Consider the following 21,396-nt stretch of genomic DNA (forward strand, 5'->3'; position numbering starts at 1 on the left):
TGTTTGGGATTGGTGGTATATAGGTTGGAAGATCTGAATCAGTCACCAATGTGTTCTTACATTCTCTGTTCTCAGTTTAACGAGCACTGAATCAAACAGTTGTCCAACAAGCAGAGACAAAGTTAACACCTTTGGGGCAATGGTTTGTGGCCCTTACTTAACTGAATTTGCAATCTACCGTATATATGCTCTTGGTGTCCAGTTGCTGCAATTAGAAGCTTTGGCAGGAACAAGAACAGGGAGACGTTATTTGCACTAGTTCCATTTGATGTGGAGACAGCAGCCTCTGACAGATCAAAGGGTTACATGCTTGCAAGCACCACCTGGGCCTCTGTAACCTCAAGGAACTACAATGTGCTCTGTGTGGTTCAGAAGGTAGACTTGATGCAGAAGTAGCACGCAACCCATTTCCTGTGAAAGGAAAGTTTGCATGCAGCCATGCATTTATTTACTTATTTCAGGGCTGTACTACCTCACTCAGCTGTATGGGAAAGCTCAGTCTGCAATTTCTCTGACCAAAGGACTGTTTTAAAAAGCAACAACCTTAAAAGAAGGCAATGCTTTTAACAGATGCACCAACAGTAGATCTATACATAGGTCTAACTTGCACCTTAGAATTAATGCATACTGACACTGTTTTAACTGCCATGGCTCAATGCTATGGAATTTTAGGATTTGTAGTTTTGTGAGATATTTAACCTCCTCTGATGCCACAACAAACTACAAATCCTATGATTCCATTTTATTGAGCAATGGCAGTTAAAGTGGTGTCAAACTGCATTGTTTGAGCCCTGGTGGTGCAGTGGGTGGCCTGTACTGCAGCCACCCACTCAAAACCATAAGGTTGCGAGTTCAAGACCAGCAAAAGGGCTCAAGCTCGACTCAGGCTTGCATCCTTCTGAGGTCGCTAAAATGAGTACCCAGACTGTTGGGGGCAAATTAGCTTATAGTTGTAAACCCCTTAGACACTGCTTAGGCGTTATGAAGCAGTATATAAATGAAGCTTGTTTGTTTGTTTCTGCAATGCAGATTAGGAGAAAAGGGGAGGGAAAGCAACTAAGCCAAGGCATTTTTGTACATTTTTCTCTTCCTAAACTACAGTTTTCCTTCCAGTATATCTGCCATTGCCTGTTACTTTGTACCAGGAAAAATTGGAAGTTACTGCATTCAGTATTGCCAATTTTGCTTGGTTCATTGCTTTGAGTTTCCTTTCAGGAAAAGAGGCATAGTGTTTTGAGTGATGGACTATGATTCTGGAGACCAAGGTATGAGTCTCAGCTCAACCATGAAACCCACTGGTGATCTTGGGCAAGTCACATGCGCTCAGCCTAAGGGGAAGGCAATAGCAAACCTCTGAACAAATCTTGCCCAAAAAAAAACATGATAGGTTTGGCTTAAGGTCACCATAAGTCGGAAATGTCTAGATGGCATATAACACATAAATACATTTCAGAAACAGAAAAGGAGGAGTTAAATCTGTCTTTGGTATGTACCAGCAAATATAAAAATGGACATATTAGAAGAATGGAGTAGACAAATTGGCCACATGAGCAAACTGAACTTCAAACTCAAAAAATGACAAATTGAGATTAAGCAGAATATACAGATTCTTTCATCTAACACAAGTAGGTCTTAAATGAATATATCCAATTCACTGAAATGCAGAGCCTGGGTATATCCTCTGTCCAGCCAATGCAGGTTTAATGCAAACTATCTCACTTATTTTCCATCAAAAAACTTGGCATGGACATCTCAGCCCAAGCCAGAGAATCCCAGAGGCAGCCAGTCTCAACCTTTTTGTTTCTACTGTTCATTTGACTTAGCGTTACAGTACATAGCTCATCGCATCGCATCCCGTTCCAGCTCATCATCTCTGGACCACCCAAAGAGGCTGCAAATCTTATTTATCTACTGCAAAATTGGATCAAATAAGAGCACAGAATATGTCTCCAAGATAACTCAAAGGAGTACTTTGTTAGAGAGCCCCCGTTTCTCTAACAAAATTTTCCCAAAATGGAAAGGAAAAAAGGAAAAAGAAAGACAGAACTCACCCACACACAGGATGTTGAAACAGAAACCATGGCTAACTGATTTATTAACCAGCTGGTCAGGCAGGCTGTCAAATCCAACGTGGCCAGAAAGAGGAACAGTACGACATCCTTCCCCCTAAAATGGTTTAAAAATAAATGCATGTTAAAATTACATCTGAAGAAGACAAAATTATATCCAGGGAGCTCTCTGAGAACTCTTTCTAAAGCAAACACGTCATTGATTTATTTTGCTGTTTGAAACTACCAAATAGGTCTTGGGATACATTCCTACATCTCTTTCCTTCACAGACAACTTTTCTAATACCAAACGAATTCAATTGTGTGACATTCATGTCCAACAGGGCTCTTCTGCACTCTCAAAAGTCTGTTTATGTAGCAGTAGCATTTTTAAGACAAAGGTGTCTTTTTAAAAAGAGACACATCCAAGGGCCTTTGTCCTGATGATGGGGAAAATGTGGAGCTGAAAAAGTTTTTAAGTTCCGTTAGCAGAAATGGTTGTGTCATGACACAATTTAAAAACCAATTAAGATGGAGCAATATTTGGAAGTGCTACCTGTTTGGCTGTCCTATCAGTCCATAAAGCAATTGCTCTCCACTTGCACCTCAGTCTTGGAAAGCCATTGGGTAAACTTGGGCAGGTTAGAACAGGTCAGCTAAATCAGATCAAGAAGCCATCTACCAGAGCACAGCAAATCACTTTTAAAAGTTATTTGTTCCTGTTGCTTATAGAAAATTAATTAATTGCAACTACTTATAACTGCATTCCTCATTATTTTCTGATAATTTTTGCAGGACAAGGTTCCTTAGATTTTATAAAATAATGGTATAAATCTTAAACGCCATAAAAAGTCACTTTTAAAAGTACTGTAACTAGAAAATGTTACTAATTGCACCAGATGCCAATCACAGATGCTGGCGAAATGTCAGGAATAAACTTTTCTAGAACATGGCCACATAGCCCAAAAACCCCACAAAAAACTAGGAATAGAATCTCTTCATATGTCAGTCGGTCCACAATTTAAAATCATTACTGGAGACTCCTTTCCACTACAAGTACTGTACCTTATGTATCAACAAGGGAGAAAGGGACTTCCCAGCTGTGGCACCCAACTATAAAATAACCTCCCTGAAAAGGCCATGACCGGTAACAACACTGCAACTATCCTAGCGCCAGCTAAAACCCATTTGGTTTGCCAAGGCATTTTAAAATTAGCTAACTTGGTCTATTCTTTGCTGTGTCCCACTGTCTTGATAGCACAGTTCATTATCTTCATCGATTTATTGACTAGGATATATTTGTGCAACACCCTGGTATCTATGGATGAAGGACACTTTTTAAATGTTTTTTGCTAAATGAAAATAACTTTGTAAGAACTATAAACCAAATTGGTTTGTTCTCTCATCTGCCATGCTGTATCTGTTTCACTTACTTCTCTCTTGTCAGCGTCTTCATCAAGTATGGTATCTTTACAAATGCCAAATGCCTGTGCCATGCAGCCATTTATCTGGCATAGGAATGTAATTTTACACACCCAAGAAACCCATCTTCCTTCCAAGGCCTTACAAGCTGCAAAACTCCAGCCTGCGGTACATAAAACAAACATCTAAAGAATGGATGAGGGCCACGTAGCTTTCGTTACTGACAAACATAAACTGAATCAGGCAATTGAGAGAGAAAACAATGTTTGCCGAGTAAGGAAAATCATATAAAAACAACACAAAGGGAGTCAGATCAATTACATTTAAAAGTAACAGGTCAAAGCAGCATTTCAGAAATGCTTACACTGTTAAATGGGCAACAATTCTCTTGTTGGTCTCCTTGCAGTCATAAAACACAAGGCAGGTACAACACAGTTTCCAAAAATCTGCCCAAAGACATAAAGAGGCTGTGCTAATTTATTTTTATTGTAGAAGTTTCATCTGCTCTGAAATGAATTGCCTGTTTTCAAAATCACCAGTGACTTCAGAGGTGTTGTGGCACCATATATCTGTGGAAAGAAATACCACTAACCTACTGCATCTTAGGACTGGTGGAGAAGTATCTACAAAACTGTGGAGGTGGAGACACTCTTTGAAGGGTGAGCATTCTTGTTTTTGAATCCCTCCTATCCTTTTCTTGAGGAATAATGTTGTTATGAACCCTCTTGGGGGGGGGAGATGCTTAGCATCTTAAGTGACTGAAAATAATAAGCAAAATGAGCCCATGCCGCTTCCTTTCCTTACTAGGGGGTGCATTGCAAGGTGCACTTACTGGAAAATACATCCAATTACAGCAGGCCAATTATAGACGTTCCCACTGAGGAAGTTAATACTGTGCTGCGTTTTCAATCTTTGCAGCACCAACAACAATCAAGTGTTTGCCCTTGCCCCCTTGTATAAAGATGCAGCAAAGTCACTCCCGCAAAACAGAAGAAATGTGCCACTTGTGATTTAGGGCAGTGCTACTGAAAGTAGTGGTCTCTGGACTGATGTCAATCCCTGAGCAAATAGCTGTCGGTTCCTGCCAAGTTTCCAGAAAAGAAATAAATAATTGTACCCAATGAGGCACACGTTTAATGCTTGTTCGTGGCACAGTGGGGAAAAATAGCTTCCTCCCAACATCAGATAGCATGGGAAGCAGATTTAGAGAGTTCAGCGCCAGCCCTTGTGACCCTTACTTTATGTCTTACAAGGCAGCCGTTTTGAAATCATGATACAGTGAACAGTCAGATCCTTTGGAAAATCATGCTCATGCTCAAGGTGGGGAAATTTATTTATTTAGACTACAGTTCCCATAATCTCACAGCCACCATGGCCAACGAGGGAAGGAAAACGATAATGGAAAGGCAAGAAAGCATCAAATGCTGCAGGGAGGAATTAACAGGTATACAGAAGTATGTTTATTAAACCCAACATGCACCTCCGGTGTGAGTCCCTTTCTTTCAAATGCCTTATCAGGGTCAACACAGACATTCATATCATATTCAACATAGATATTTGATAGGGACACCATTCACACAACTCAAAGTAATGTGCATAGTTTTCAGAAAGTAAACCACAACCACAGCAAGACAAGTCCAGATGAAACATGGGCCTAATCTAATGGTACCTCTATGCCTCTAATTCACTTTTTAAAAAGCCATTCATACAACTTGTAATTGCATGAAGGGTTGAGTTTGGCCCTTAGAAACAACCACAAACTGTAAGTCACCAATGCCAAGCAGGTAGGGAACCACAGAGATATCAGGGAAAAGATGTGGTAACACAGTTCCCGAATTAGCACAGTATTCTTTTGCATTTACCACCATTAAATGGAGGAAGTGGATTTTTCAACTTGCATGGTCACCATACAGTATGGATTGACTTAAATCAAGACAATTTACATCACCAAGAGAAAAGCTCAATATACCGTACTGATATAAAATTCTGTTTTAAATCGAGTTTCTCCTGATACTTTTTTCACATTTTTCTGAGCAATGATAGAAACCCAATCCCTAAAATATGACAATTTACAATTGAACAGAGCACTTTGCATTATCTAGGAGGATACACTTCATGCAATTTTTAAAGATAATGTTCCTTTTTATTAATTTAGGAAATAATAGTTCATATTATACTCATTACCGGTGGCAAGCTGCAGTTGCTGCATCAATACATTAGGAACATTAAGAAGTTAATGATGAACAAATAGAACATTATTTAGTCCTAAATCCAATTGTTAGTCCTAACTATAGCAGAGCTATTAAATCAACAGGAAGCTGGTAAACCAACACTTCCATACACTCCAATGATTCAGTGACTCTTACTGGAACTAACAACTAGTTTTAAACTATAGCTCACTAAACAATATTATATTAGTGTTTCACATTTGCTAGTGTAGTATGCACTTAAATGTCTTTGCTGAATAAAAATAATTTTGCAAGAACTATTTGTCAGCTAGGTTTGTTCTCTCATCTGGCTCTGATTCTAAGACTAAGGAAGAACATAGGAAAAGATGGGTTGTCTCAGATCGAGGGTCTGCCAGGTCCTTCCTAGGAGCACTTAAGTAGGGCTCCAACAAAAGCAATTCTGAACCCCTCTGACTGATTCCCAGCAAATGGGAAAAGGCTTTCAGAGCTATGGCTTTCTGGTGGGGATGAGCTGCTGTTAACAACATCAACAGCATTTATTACGGCACACAGCCAGCACAAAGCAGTCAAAGGTAAAAGCAGTAAAGTAAAAGGTTAACTATTTTTCTTTCAAAAGCTGGGGACTCGTACAAAAACACGGGAAGTTTCAGATTCCAGAAAAGAGGCATAGTATGAGTTAGCGGTGCTCTGTTTAGGAAGCATGAAACCCACTTCCTTTGAGAGATAGGCTCCTTGGTTCTTCTGTCAGCTTAAATTGCAACCCGCTTTCACCAGAAGGAAGGAATAAATTTCCTGACTTTATACAAAAGGGGAAATGCTATTGGTGTAATGACACTTCTCGCTGGTAGAATACATTGTTCTTGTCTGCTCTCAAGACATTTCTGATTTACAGCAACCTTAAAGTGAAGCTATCATGAGGTTTTCTTGGCAACATTTGTTCAGAGGGGTTTGCTTTGGCCTTCCCTCTGAGGCTGAGAGAATGTGACTTGCCCAAGCACACTCAGTGGGCTTCCATGGCTGAGCAGGGAACTGAATCCTGATCTCTAGAGTCATAACTCAACATTCAAACCATTACACCACACTGGCTCTCAGTGGAATATGTACATCTTTGTTTTGCTGTTGCATACACCCTATGAAAGGCAAAAACCTTCAGATTTTATTCTGTTTTCTTACAGTCTTAGCAGAGAAAGTAAAACTGAATTTAGGAGCAGGAAGACTTGACATATCATCTCTACAACTCTAGCAGTGAAATGCATACCCTGGCACTCTAGCTATTATATAGTTTCTACAACTCCTGCATTTGGCATCCAAGAACCATCAACGCCATCTGGATTCACAGTTTCTGACAGCTCTGAGCTAACTCGCTTTGAAGCCTTTCATAAAGGGCACAGAAATGACAAGGTGGATGGCTATTCCCCCACCCCCTGTTAACATTTTCCCATTAAGCCAATCCAGAGGACAGCAATTAAAGGATGCCAGTTACTATCCTGGCATTACAAGGAGTATTCTACAGAAATTCACAAGCATTCTGTGGCTGGAGAAAAGCTGGAGTTCATAAGTGTAGAAAGCACACAGAGGTTAGTACAGTTTTAGTATCCATTATCGAAAATGCTTGGGACCAAAAGTGCTTTGAATTTTGGATTTTTTTCCAGATTTTGGAATATTTGCATGCATATATATATATATATATATATATATATATATATATATATATATGAGATATCTTGGAAATGGCACCCAGGTCCAAATATGTAATTCATTTACGTATCATATACGCCTTATACACATAACCTGAAGGAAATTGTATACAATTATTTTTAATAATTTTGTGCATGAAACAATGCTTCTGCCTTGCAAACGAATGATCAAGAGTGCTGCAGCTACCACACTGAAGCATCATCTTGGCACTCAGAAATTTTGGATTCGGGAGCATTTCCGATCTCAGACTCTTGGATAAGAGATACTCAACCTGTAGTTATAAGGACTGTCCAGAGACAGTAACATAAGGGACTTGTAAATCACTGTACAGTTGGGCAAAAGAATCTTATAATTACTGCTAGCCTAGTAACACTGTATAGCACAACTCTATGACTCAAAACAACATGCAACTTGGGTCAAAAAATAAGAACTCAGCAGCTTGAAAGCATGACCTTTTGTGGCCTAGAACTGACAAATCTTCTGGTGGAAGGATTTTGGAAGTTGTATTACCCTCAAAAAAAATCTCACACTTTTCTAAAATTTGGAAAAATGAACTTGGTACTATGGCTTCCCATGAGACAGAGTTACAGTTGACTCACTATGACCCTCTGTTCATCTGTTCTCAACTGCCAATCTGGTGAAGAAGGGCATAATGCAGAGTCTCAGGTTTTAATCCCCAGCAACTCCAGCCAGGGTTGACAAATATTCCTGTCAAAGAGTAGCTGCAAATTAGCTAAATGGACCCACAGACCCATTTGGTACAATGTAGTTTCTTATGGCCCTCTTTCTGTTTTGTCAGCTACACAAAGGCCCACAAAAATAAAGTAGCTATCTTAAGAAGAGTCATGTCTGATCAAACAGAAGGTCTATCCACTCCACCATCATGTTCCCAGAGTGTGGCCAACCAGTTTCCTATCAAAGCCCATCAATTAGGATGATTAATTTCCTTATCTAAGGATCATAACCTGTAAAATCCTTTCCTACAGTAGTTCTCAAACCTTGACCCATGTAACCCTGTTTTCATCTACATGCGGATATCACCCCCCTCAATGAAGTATATTAATAAAAAATATTTTGTTTGATTAGTGTACATATTTTTGTTTGTATAGTCATGTGTATTTATAAATTGTTGTTGTGTGCCTCCATATCGTGGTGTTGTTGTTTTTTTTACTTTTGGTGACCCTTGACCCTAAGGTCATAGGGTTTTCTTGGCAAGTTTCTTCATAGGGCATTTGCCATTGCCATCCTCTGAGGCTGAAAGGGTGTCACTTGGCCAAGATCACGGGGGGGGGGGGGGGGAATGCTCATGCGAGGAATCAAACCCTGGTCTCCAAAGTTGTACTCCAACACTCAAACCACCACACCATGCTTGCTCTCATATTTCTTAATACACATTAATGTATTCATGCAGAAGTGTCTTTTCTCGAGAACAGGGACAGTGATGGGATGGGATGAGTGAGGAAGATGAAATGGTGGCTTGCAAAGGGCCCTGCCAGAGACCATGATCCAGTGAGCTTCCATGCTGTCCTCCAAGGCCCTCCTCACCTTTCCCTTCCTCTCCAGGACAGAAAACATTTAGGAAGAGGAGAAGGGATCCAAGTCTTCTGCCTCCCCCTTGAGAACTCTCTCTTACACACCCTGCAATGTCTCACCCCGCAGTTCGAGAACCACTGCCTTACAGTATGTAAACGCACCAGGTCCCATCCAATCTGGACACTAAGCAGGGTCAGCCCTGGTTTGCACTTAGATGGGAGACCACCAAGGAATACCTGGTGCTGTAGGCTATATTTCAGAGGAAGGAACTTGCAAAACCACCTCTAACTATTCCTTGCCTAAGAAAACGCTATTAAATTCATGGAGCTGCCATACGTCAACAGGCGAGTTGAAAGCACACACACATCCATCTAAACCATTCATACATGCTATATTTTATGTGTCCTGCTTTAATGTTCAGCCCAGGAGTTCCTGCAATCACATTCAATGTAGGCTTTCAGCTCATTTGGAACACAAAGAAAAAGCACAATCTCTTGTTTTAGGAGTACAGCTGTAACTCTCATTCATTGTAGCAGAAAATCCACTCCTGACAAAGCGCAGGTGAGCTCTGGACCCCCCCCCCCAATTCCTCCTATTCTGAAAAACCGTTTTTTCTGTCATGTTGAGGGTGCCACTGTGTTGTGATGACATACTGAAGGGGAAGAAGGCAATAAATGAAAGCATATTTTAGTCAGTAAAAAAAGGAACAGGGAGTGAGACTCGGAGGGAGAAAGACCGTTGTCACATTTAACACAATGGAGATCATTGTGTTGCCTAGCTATGCCTCGATTTACAATCAAACCCAAAAACACTTCGCTGGGGTGCTCATTATGGCCACATTCTGCCAATATTAATTCTCTCTGGAAAATACAAAGGCATTCTAAAATCCCAATTTATTCCAGACTGCAAAATTCAATTGGAGAGCTTGATGGACCCCTCCATCCTAAAATTCGTCCTCATCCTCTTTCTCCCCTACACCTCTGCAAAGAGAAAACAAAACCCCATCCCCAAGCTTAGGCTGGGCCTTGTGTTTTCTCTTTTTAAGACTGTCACCTGCAAAGCGCCTCCTTCCTTCCTTCAATGCCACATCCTTCCTGAGCATCAGCCCTGGCCAAACAAGGCACCTTCAGTTCTTCAGAAACACTGCAATCGCTCCTTTGTTAAGCCAAATCAAGCCTGCTCTTCCCATTCAGTAAAATAAAATAACAGCCAAGGAAAAAGCACACACACACACCCTGCCGCCCTTCTCCTTTCCCCCCAGACCAGGCTGCCTAAGGAGGCACTGTCCCCTCCTGGAAAAGAAAAAAGTCACCTCCAAGGCATCCTCATCCCAAGCAGACTCTCTCATCTCCTCCCAACCTTTTTCACTCTCTGGATCTTAATGCTGATGCTATGGATCATTTGAAAATCCATACATTTTCTCCTCAGCTTTGATGGTCACCAACTGAAATCAGCAACTAAGAAAACAAAAAAGACCACCTGACCACCGAGTGAGGTGTCTGGGAGTAGATGGATGGATGAATGGATGCTGGAAGGGAAAGCTGGCTGGTGATAACCAAGGCTGCATTCACACTGGAGAGATCATCCAACTTGACACCACTTTAATTGCCATGGCGCCATGTTATGGAATCCTAGGATGTCATTTTGTGAGATATGAAGGGGCATGTCCTGGAAAAGCAGGATGTGTCTGGTTACTCTGGTCCTATATCCATCCCTCCTTCCTCCGGGTGATCAGATGTCCTACCCACAAAGGAGGAAAGGGCAACACAAAATGGAGGACATTGAAGAAAAATGGAGAGCATGATCAAAGAAAAGCTCAAAATACTCCTAGAAATATGAATCCATGCTTCCTGGGCATGCTCGAATTGGAGGACCTTTTGGGAAATTCTTCCTGGACAGAGGGCTGGAATGGAGAGACATGTCCTGGAAAAGGAGGAAGGGCCTGGTCACCCTGGTCCTCCATCCACCCATCCCTCCTTCCTCAGGGTGACCAGATGTCTGAACCACCAAGGAGGACCAGGCACTGCAAATTGGAGGACCTTCCAGAAAAAACATAGGGCATGGCCAAAGAAAAGCTCCAAACCCTGATATAAATATACAGTAAAGCCATGCTCCTTAGTCCTGCTCAGAATGGAGGATGTTTTGGACATTCCTCCTGGAGAGAAGGCTGGGATGGGGAGACATGTCCTGGAAAAGGACAAAGGGTCTGGTCACCCTGGTCCTCCATCCATCCGTTCTTCCATCTATCCATCCATCCATCCATCCTTCCTTGCTCAGGGTGACCAGATGCCTTAACCACCAAGGAGGACCAGGCACTGCAAAATGGAGGACATGGCCAAAGAAAGTCAAAGCTCCAAACCGTGATACAAATCCGATCCTTCTTAAATCCAAGGGGCATTTGGGGGAACAGGGGAGAGTGGGGGGGGGGGGTTGGAGGGGCATGTCCTGGAAAAGGAGGACGGGTCTGAGCAAGGAAAGAGGGCAGGCATGGCCGGAAAGGAGAGGGACCCAGGGGGCCAGCAGAGATGGGGCTCTGGCCGAGGGTCCCCTCTCCTCCCAGGCCAGGGCTGCCCCCTCTCCCTTCTTGCTCTCGGGAGGGGACCCCTTGGTCTCCCTCCCTCCCGCCATTCATCCTCTGAAAGAGGAAGAGAAAGCCCTGCCTCGCCCTTTGGCTGCAGCAGCAGCAGCAGCAGCAGACCCAGGGCTGGTCCTTCCTTCCAAGGCACAGAAAGGCCTGGCTGCCTGACTCGGGGCTCTGAAGGCCAAGCAGCCCCTGTAGCAGCAGCAGCAGCAGCAGCCCCCTCCCCATAGACTCACCACTTGGCGCGCTATCTCTGTGGCCGCCATGGCCTCCTCTTCCTCTTCCCCTTCCTCTTCCAAGTCCCCTCTCAGCCCCAGAGAGAGCCACTGAGGGGGAAGTGGAGCCCACCACTGCTGCACCTGAATGGGGGGAAAGGGATGGAAACTGGGCGTAGGGGAGGCTCCTCACAGTCCTCCTCCTCCTCCCCAGAGAGAGAGAGAGAGAAAGTCCCTCCCTCCCTTCCTCCCTTCCTTCCTTCTCTTTCTTTCTTTCTTCCTTCCTCTCTCCCTTCTCTTTCTTTCCTTCTTTCTTTCAGCTTCTCTTCTTCCCTGCCAGGCCTGTGCTTTAGTCTTCCCCTTCCTCTTCTGCCTCTTAAAAGCCAGGGTCTGCAGGGCTTCCCCAGACCCCCCCCCCCGAAAGGCCTAGAATGGTACAGGCCGAAAGGCAAGGCTGAGGGGAAGAGAGCAAGAGACGGGGGGGGGGCACACTGCCCAAATAAAGCCCTTCTCTCCCCTGGCAAGGCTCCAGGCTAAAGCAAGGGAAGGGGATTAATGGGAAGTGTTTGAACAGCATGCTGCATTTTATATTGTGCCTTTTTATTTGATGCTGTAAGCCGCCTCAGTCCTACGGGAGAGGCGGTATAGAAATAAAATTCATTATTGTTATTATTATTATTACTGTTATTATTATTGTGCCACTCTTATTCTGCTATGATCAAGTCGCACCTGGGATACTGTGTCCAGTTTTGGGCACCACGGTTCCAAAAGGGATGTTGAGAAGATGGAGGGTGTCCAGAGAATGGGGAGCAAAATGGTGAAAGGTCTGGAAACCATGTCCTATGAGGAAAGGCTTAGAGAGTTGGGGGTGTTTAGTCTGGAGAAGAGAAGGTTAAGAGGTGATATGAGAGCCCTGTTTAAGTATTTGAAGGGATGTCACACTGAGGAGGGAGCAAGCTTGTTTTCTGCTGCTCCAGAGAATAGGACTAAGAGCAATGCATTCAAACTAGAGGAAAAGAGATTCCACCTTAACATTAGGAGGAACTTCCTGACAGTAAGGGCTGTCCAACAGTGGAGTGGAGTGGAGTCTCCTTCCTTGGAGATCTTTAAGCAGAGGCTAGATGGCCATCTGTCAGGGATGCTTTGATTGAGAGTTCCTGCATGACAGGGATTGGACTGGATGGCCCTTGTGGTCTCTTCTAACTCTACGATTCTATGATTCTGTCTTTGCTTGGGGCACCCAGACAATGAAGAAAGAGAAGCACACTTGTCCCACCACGTTTGCAGCTTTGACTTTTGCAGTTTTGATTATTCACAGATTTTATTAGTGTGTTCCTCTCTAGGCATATCTAGGTCCTCCAACACAACTCCTCTGGTCAACCTGAACCAAAAGCCGTGCTCAAGGACCTAGAGATTCCCAGAGAGAACAAAACACTAGGCATTGATAACTCCTCCAGCACAATTCTATGGTCAATGTCTGGCAGATGTTCACCACAGAGTTGCACTGGAGGACCTAGAGATTCTGAGAGCCATACTTGTACCTAAAATCTAGCCCCATGCAGTGAGCTATCTTTTCAGGTAAGAAAGGCTGGATATCCTTTCCCAGGAACTGCCAATGCGATTCCAGACTGCTTGACGGCATTAATTTTAGTGTGACAACAGCGTTTGGATCAGGATATCCCCAGGATGGATGGAGATGGAAATTTGGCTGAGAACAAAACGGGGTAGGTAGAGAAGCTGGCTTACTGCTTTGGGTGCAAGGAGATCCTTTGTCTCAAGGTGCAAGACGAAATGCAGATGACTTGGGGGAAAGAAGGTGCTATTGGTATACATCCATTTAGATTTTATTGTCTTATCACCTGGATGTGCACATGCCTTGGGTTATGCTCCTTTTCTCCTGGGAACCTGATCCTGAAAGGTCTTCAACTTCTCAAGAACATTCTGTCTCCAGAGAGGAGATATGAAATATGAAGACCCCAAAATACAGTGTGGGGTATGCGGGGTGTGCTAACAGCTGCCTCCAATGGGAGAGGACACTGTGCAGAAGGAAGTAATGAGTTCCTCCATCGTCCCATGAATTTTTCTCCAATGAAGTGATCTTACACAGTCAATTGCAGTCTTTCAACCTCTGATCATAAAACATCTCACACTCCATGACACCGTTTTTTGTCATGGTTGGTTTTGTTTTGCTTTTTGACAATCACAGCCTCAAACAGGGATCTTCAAACCATTTTCACCAGATAAGAGGGCACAACATTTTTCTTGAAAACGGGACAAAATTGACATTAATATTGAAAAGATGGGACGGTCTGGAAATATGGGGGGGAATGGTACTGTCCTATTTAAAATGGTACTTATGGTCAGCCTAGTAATGAGATGCTTGGAGACTGGATGGGGTTTTATGGATCCTGCCCTGAATACTCTAAGCAATCTTGCTGTTCTCAGTTGTGGTGGATGCTGTCCCATTAGCAGTAAGAGAAGAAGAAGGGTACCATTTTAGCCTTTGCTTTGGATAGCAGACTATCTTGGGCTGGTTCTGGAGTAGGAACCAGACTGGAAGAGGAGAGAGAGGAAACTGTAACATATAAGATATAAAGATGCAGACGGAAGGTGCAAGGGGTTCTGATTACTTAAATGGGATGGGGCATTGAATTTAGTGTCAAGGAAAAAGCAACATGGGATATACAGTAGATGAAATAAAACATGTATGTGAGAGTCAGGGTGACTCAGCAGAAGCCAATTGAGAACCACACAGGTGTAAATGGTAATACAATTAACAAATCCTGAATGCCAAGGACAAGAAATGTAAAGTGGATAATAGGACACACCTGACAATTGTTAAGTGGTCAAGGCTGAGATGATGAAATCATTAATTGTAGGATGAATCAAGAGAACCAATGAGAATGATGTACACGCCTACTGGGTGGAAACAGACAACAGTGGGTGGTACCATGTATTGACTATAATAATGACTATGCATCCCAATGTATTTTGTGGGTTGTAGAGTGGGTAGTGAGGAGTAGAGTATTGCTGTATTGGATAGTTTTGGAGCTGTATATAAGTAGAATAAAGTAGATCTTTTATTTAAGACTACTGAGTTGTCTGGTGTCTTGAGTGAAGCTACAAGAACCAGCTGGATCCTGAAGAAGGGTGAAGACTTCTGTGGAAGCAAGAGTGAGAAGGCTTGGAGAGTTTGTCGGGGTCTTCAGCCTGTTCTCTGTAACTCTGCTAAGCTATAACCACTGGCCAAAACTGGTCAGCGCGGTGCACAACCAGGTGGTGAGTTCAAGCCAGAGGTGAAGAGCTACAACTCCCATCATCCCTGACATTTAGGGGAGGACTGCATATATTCCCTGGTCTATGCATTTCCGGACTAACCCAAATATAAAGCGGGGAGGGGGGAGAGCTGGAACAGGGTGAAGTCAATGGCCCGACATGCAAGAAGTACAGTCTGTAACAACTCTGTGAAAAACCTCAGCAAAGTACAGTAACCTTTTATAACAGTTTATCTTAGGGTTGGAAGGAGCTGACGAGACTGTATCTTCTTTGTGGCATTGCCATGTGGCCCCACTGTTTACTATTTGTGTTTCTTTTTATATGTATTAATATTTGACATCTATGCAGCACACTAAGGGTGCAAAGCACTGTATGTAGTTATACATATTAGCCAATTATGGAAGGTGATGTGATTTGCAGCCCAACAGCCACCGTTGCTATACAAAAGACAGCATCATCCCTCTACATTTACAGCTTTGACTTTTGCAGATTTGATTAATATGTTCTCTAGGAATCTCGAGACCTTCCTGCACAATTTTGCCAAACATTAACCATAGACTTGCACTGAAGGACCTAGAGATTATTAGAGAAAACACTTCTCTAAGAATCTGTAGGTCTCCCAGCATGATTCTGTGGTCACCTTCTGGCAGATGTTGACCATGGAGTTGCACTGGAGGATGACCTAGAGATTACTAGAGAGGTGTTTTCTCAGCTTTAAAAAATAGTGGTATTTTATTTGCAATTTCCCCACTTTCACGGGGATCCTGTGCCCCTAACCCCAGCAAATGTGGAGGGCACACTGTATTCCCTAAACTGCCGGTGGAGAACAAAGTTCATAGCAGAAGTGAGATTGCAATTGAGTTAGTGCTATGATATTAATGCATTATAATTGTAAAGTATGACTGTTGCATTTGTTGTCTGTGAACACAAAAAACAAACTATGGAAAAGGCAGTGTACGAATAAAATGACTAATCTCTTCATCAAGGAAGATGTTATCAATGAGATTGGAGGAGAGAAAGAGGGAAGGCTGCCTTGATGTAAAAGCAATTACGTCTGCATGGTCAGAGCCTTAAAGTAATGTGGGAGGTGACGACCACAGTCTCTCTTCAAGTTATATACACACAGGCATTGTAATACATGACCATTCATCCCAACCAACAATCAATTTCACAGCCCCTCTGCATTTCTCTTCAGAAGACAACATGCCAGGAAAGTGGACCAATATCTCTCCCCACTATAAAATATATCTAACAATACCAAGGGATTTTGTCTGTCTGGTACAATCCTATGGTTGAAATTCACCTTTAGAAATAAGGTAATCACACACTGCCCCTTGTGGATATATCACAAAATACCCCTAAATGTACAGTCAGCTCTCCATAGCCACAGATTCAAGCATCCACTGCTTGAAAATATTATACATATGGTACATACATACATTCATACATACATATATTACAAAAAGCATAAATTGATTTTGCCATTTTATATAAGGGACACCATTTTACCATGTCATTGTATTTAATGGGAATTGAGTATCCACAAATTTTGATATCCACAGGGGTTCCTGGAATCAAGTCCCAGTAACTAGAAAGTAATCAGGAACAGTTTTCAGATGGGTTTACTTTAATTTTGGCTGAATTTCAACTGGTTTCCCATTTGGAGTGGGAAATGGGAGTCAAGGGAATAAAATAGGCCAAATACACAGATTTTGATGTGGGACATTTGAGGGCATTTTTGGTATGAAGAATAATGTTGGGAAAACCAAGGGATTGTGGGGCTACATGCCATTTTCACTTTGGCCAGAGTGCTCCTGGGAAGCCCTTACTTTCACATCCGTCAGCATCTAGAGCAGTGATGGCGAACCTATGGCACGTGTGCCAGAGGTGGCACTCAGAGCCCTCTCTGTGGGCACATGTGCCGTCGCCCCAGCATAGAGTTTGCCAAAGTTTGTTACTAGAAAGCCAGAGGGACATGGCACTTTGCAATTAATAAGTGGGTTTTGGGTTGCAGTTTGGGCACTCCATCACTGATCTAGAGCAATGGATGCAAGCTACAGTAAAAGAGATTCAACCTCAACATTAGGAGGAACTTCCTGACAGTAAAGGCTGTCCGACAGTGGAACACACTCCTTCCTCGGAGTGCAGTGGAGTCTCCTTCCTTATAGGTCTTTAAACAGAGGCTGGATGGCCATCTGCCAATGGGGATGCTTTGATTGAGATTTCCTGCATGGCAGAATGGGGTTGGACTGGATGACCCTTGAGGTCTCTTCCAACTCTATGATTCTAGAACTGATATGAAATAGTATATACTATTTAGGGACATCAATGCAAAGGTTGCGGCCTCAGCTTTATGTCCTCAGCTTTCACCCAGCAGGGGCTCCTCTGCTTCTCTGATGTAAAAGAGGCACGTAGGAGTTTATCACACAGGAGGAATTTCTCTTAATTTCGAATGAAAAGAAAGTGGGGCCAGAATGCAGTCACATGAATTCGCTAGTTCAGTGAATTTACGTGAATTCGAATTGCATTCGAACTGACTTCCCATTGCCCGAAAATAGCTTGCCATTGCCCAAAATTGTGTGTGGAAGTCTATCACGCTATAACGTGAGACCCCATGATTGTGTTCGGACTGACTTCCCCTTGCCTGAAATTGCGTGTGGTAGTCTATCACACAATAACGTTAAACCCCATGATTGCGTTCAGATTGCCATTGGATTATACTTCCAATTTCCCTTGTCTGATAAACTCCCTGGGCAACTAAGGCTGCATCAGCATTGTAGAAATAATGCAGGCTGACACCACTTTAACTGTCATGGTGCAATGCTGTGGACTCCTGGGATGTGTAGTTTGTTGTGGCAGCAGAACTCTCTGAGGTTGAACTACAAATCACAGAATGCCATATGTTATCCAGGGATGCTTAACACATAGCATTGAGCTAGTTAAAGCGGTGTCAAACTGCATTGTTTCTGCAGTGCAGATTAGCCCAGTCATAGATTCGCCATAAGTCCTAAACCACTTATAGGCACATAGCAACATCAAAGGGTTTATCAGTGTACGAGAGCATTGAGTTACAAGGAATGTAGTTACCTGCAACAATTTACTATTTTCAGTAATGGATGCAGAACAAAGCTGTATTTCCAGAATGTACCTAGTGGAAACAAAAGTACTTAATTGGCGCAACAAGTAACTTTCTCATTTATTTTTCATAGTTGCCTGTTAAGGGCATTTGCAACATATTTTCAGAGGCACTTTGATAGCAATTTCTCAAGTTAATGTCATTCTCCTATCAGGCCTAACGTTTTTGTTTGTTTTTAATTCTCAAGGAATTAAAAGTAATAAGCGGCTGAACATGTAATGCAATGACATGATTTTTACAAACACTATTATAAGAAAAAGAAGCAAACCACTTTCAAATAAATAAGTTTCTAAGTTCTGGGTCTAGTAGCCATTGATCAGGCACCTGTGTGCAGGCCATAAGGCATACCTTTGCATCTAAATGCTCCATTCCCCAAGCCAGTGAGACAAATGGGCACTTACAATTTAAGAAATGAACCATGAACATATGATAGGAAGCTAATGAAACACTGACTAAAGGGATGGCATTTCAGTGAACTTACATACAAACTGTAGAAAATAGAGATCCATTCAAAAATCACCAGTCTTTCTGAAAACTTTCTTAACAAAATCTCTTACCTGTGCGCTGTGATATGGGAAGGGAATTCTGCACCTGCACATTGGGATATAAAGGAAGGGAATTCTGCACTGTCTTTCTTTTGCAAAGGCCTCTTCTCCTTTTCCTCATATGGGGGTCTGATGTGGTGTCTCCACATTTTCAAAATAGCAATAAGGGGTCGTCATTGTTGTCCTGTGCCTTCAAGTCATTTCTGGCTTATGGTGACCCTCAGGTCAACCTGTCACAGGGTTTTCTAGGCCAGAGAGAGTGTGACTTGTCCAAGGTCACCCAATGGGTTTCAATGGATGAGTGGGACTTCAAACCTTGGTCTCCAGAGTCATAGTCCAACACTCAAACCACTACACAATGCTGGCTCTCTATAACAAAACATAGCAAGTGTAATAATAAGAGATAGCAGAAATTAATGGCATGCCTGGTGGATAACCAAGAAGTAGCTAGTCTACCTTTAGGTGTTTTATATAAATACCAAATGAAAGTATTGCTTTCATGTAACCTCACCACACATTCCTCTGCAAAATTAATATATTGTCCACATTCATAAATTACATGATGCACACATTCCTGTCTTTAGCAAGTGCCATGCCCCAAAATACAAGATTTTGGGGATATTTTGTTTAATCTATATAAAAAGAAAAGTGATCCAATCCTCAAGTAAGGGACATCCCTTAAAACGGTGGTTCCCAAACTGTCTTCCAGGTGTTTTGGACTTCAGATCCCAGAATTCCAGACTGTTGGACACATTGGCTGGGGCTTCTGGGATCTGAACTCCAAAACACCTCAAGGACTAAAGTTTGGGAATCGCTGCCTTAAAATAAAGGGCAAGCTATCTAGTCTTCAAATAAGAAACATACTTTATAATAAGAGACATCTGGGAACCCTAATCTGTGAGTCAGAGCCTGTGCAAACCAGCCATTAAGGCCAGCCTGGGTGCAGAGTCAGGGCATGCCATCAACATGAAGCATGTGACAACTCCATCCCCATAGTGGCATGATGCCACAAGCTGCACCACATGGTGTGTAGTGTCACAATACTCCTCTGGCACTGCGTTTAAATGAAGCAGCGCCAAAGGAGCACCATAAAGCCACAGTGCTGGTGGCTACGGTGCAAAAAAAGAGCAATTTTTGGCTCCTTTTTGTATCCCAGAAAGGCCAGATTGGGGCTGAAGAGTGTGGCACATTTGGATCTTTAAATAGAGGTTCGATGGCCATCTCTTAGGAGTGTTTTAGTGGTACATTTGTGCATGCAGATAGATCTTGTAGCACCTTTGAGACTAACTGAAAGAAAGAAGTTGACAGCATGAACTTTCATAGACTTAGGTCTACTTCCTCAGATGCATTTGGTTCCTCAGATGCTTCCTCCAAATGCATCTGAGGAAGTAGACTTAAGTCTATGAACACTCATACTGATTCTACAGACTAACATGGATGTATCTTTGAATTCAGCCACCAGAGAGCAGTGTAGCTGGAAAAGTGGCAACCACACACACTGTGCATTTCATGCTTTCTTGTGGGGGGAGGCTGCAAGAAGGTCTGGAAGTAACTGCTCCTTCTTTCTTTCTTTTTCTTCTCTTTTGAACTCTTTCCTTACCCTTGTTGGTTATCTTGCAAGGACCAAGAGCTGTGAGATGAATGGTTAATGAATTATACTTTTCTAAGGAAATGGCTTTGCTCCTTGTAATCTCAAGGAAACACTGCACTACAACCACAGCCCAGGAAACTAGTAGAAGAGAGAACTTCATTACAGTCACTCCTACAATGCCACACCACCATTTCACAAAATAAGGATTGCGCTTGACATTTAGGTCTTTAGGATGTTCTAAACATTTGGCATATTTTTGGCATATTTTGGCTCAGCGATGCTGACAAAATAACATTTAAAGTAGGTCAACATGATTAGCCCTATTCTGTTGATAGAGAAATAATGGGAGAGGCTGAGATAACAGTAGCTTACATTCATAGCAACCTAATACGCTTATGGTACACGTGAGCATTGTGTGACAATTCCCTTCCGCTAGTAGTTTGTCACCAATGCGTTGCTAAACCTCTGGGACTTTGGGGGAGAAATTCTTTTTACACCCTCAGAGTCTTTCTCTGTGTTCCCACCAAGCATATGTGAAATTTAATACCTGCTACATCTTCTAGAATCCATCAGTCAGCTTTGCTAGGACATTCTGGGAGTTACAGTCCATTAAAGTAACTTTCCCAATATGTTGTTACAACATTTGCCATTTGGTCTTTTAGGCTTCAGCCCTATGACAACCTGGCTGGGAGTAATACACACAGATCTCAGGGGAATTTACTTCTGAGTAGCCTATATTCAGGGTAGCCTATACTACATGCCAGCATGGTGTAGTGGTTTGAGCACTGGGCTATGACTTTGGAGACCAGGGTCTGAATCTCAACTCAGTTGAGTAAATCCACTGGGTGACCTTGGGCAATTCACACTCTCTCAGCCTCTGAACAACTCTTGCCAAGAAAACCCTGTGATAGGTTTACCTTAGGGTCACCATACATTGGAAACAATTTGAAGGCACACAACAACAGCAAAGCCTATATACATCCACATTAAATTGGCCTCTGTGCATATGTATATACATATCACTACATGACAATTCAAGAGCCAGTGTGGCTTAGTGTTGGACTGCCATTCCGGAGACCAGAGTTTGATTTCCAGCTCTGCCATGAAACCTTCAGGGTGACCTTGAGCAAGCCACATGCTCTCAGCCTCAGGGAAAGGCAAT

General features: G+C 42.7%; 1 protein-coding gene across 7 annotated transcripts in view; it reads right to left on the reverse strand.

Annotated features, from left to right (window-relative positions):
- SEPTIN6 (septin 6) overlaps positions 1–18,068 on the reverse strand; it is a 56,256-nt gene extending 38,188 nt beyond the window's left edge. For 2 of the 7 annotated variants that reach the window (XM_042478544.1, XM_042478542.1), the window contains exons 1-2: positions 10,203–10,427; positions 2,052–2,166 (exon numbers count right to left, since the gene is read on the reverse strand). In XM_042478544.1, coding sequence (XP_042334478.1) covers positions 2,052–2,166; positions 10,203–10,238 — 151 coding nt within the window. In that variant the 5' untranslated portion in view covers positions 10,239–10,427. Of the gene's footprint in view, positions 1–2,051; positions 2,167–4,062; positions 4,161–10,202; positions 10,429–11,707; positions 11,913–18,049 lie in introns of those variants that run through there. The other 5 variants (XM_042478543.1, XM_042478548.1, XM_042478541.1 and 2 more) reach the window with 5 other exon arrangements.
- Between the last annotated feature and the right edge of the window lie 3,328 nt (positions 18,069–21,396).

This window comes from Sceloporus undulatus, chromosome 7 (assembly GCF_019175285.1).
Source record: "Sceloporus undulatus isolate JIND9_A2432 ecotype Alabama chromosome 7, SceUnd_v1.1, whole genome shotgun sequence".
NCBI classification, from domain to species: Eukaryota; Metazoa; Chordata; class Lepidosauria; order Squamata; family Phrynosomatidae; genus Sceloporus; species Sceloporus undulatus.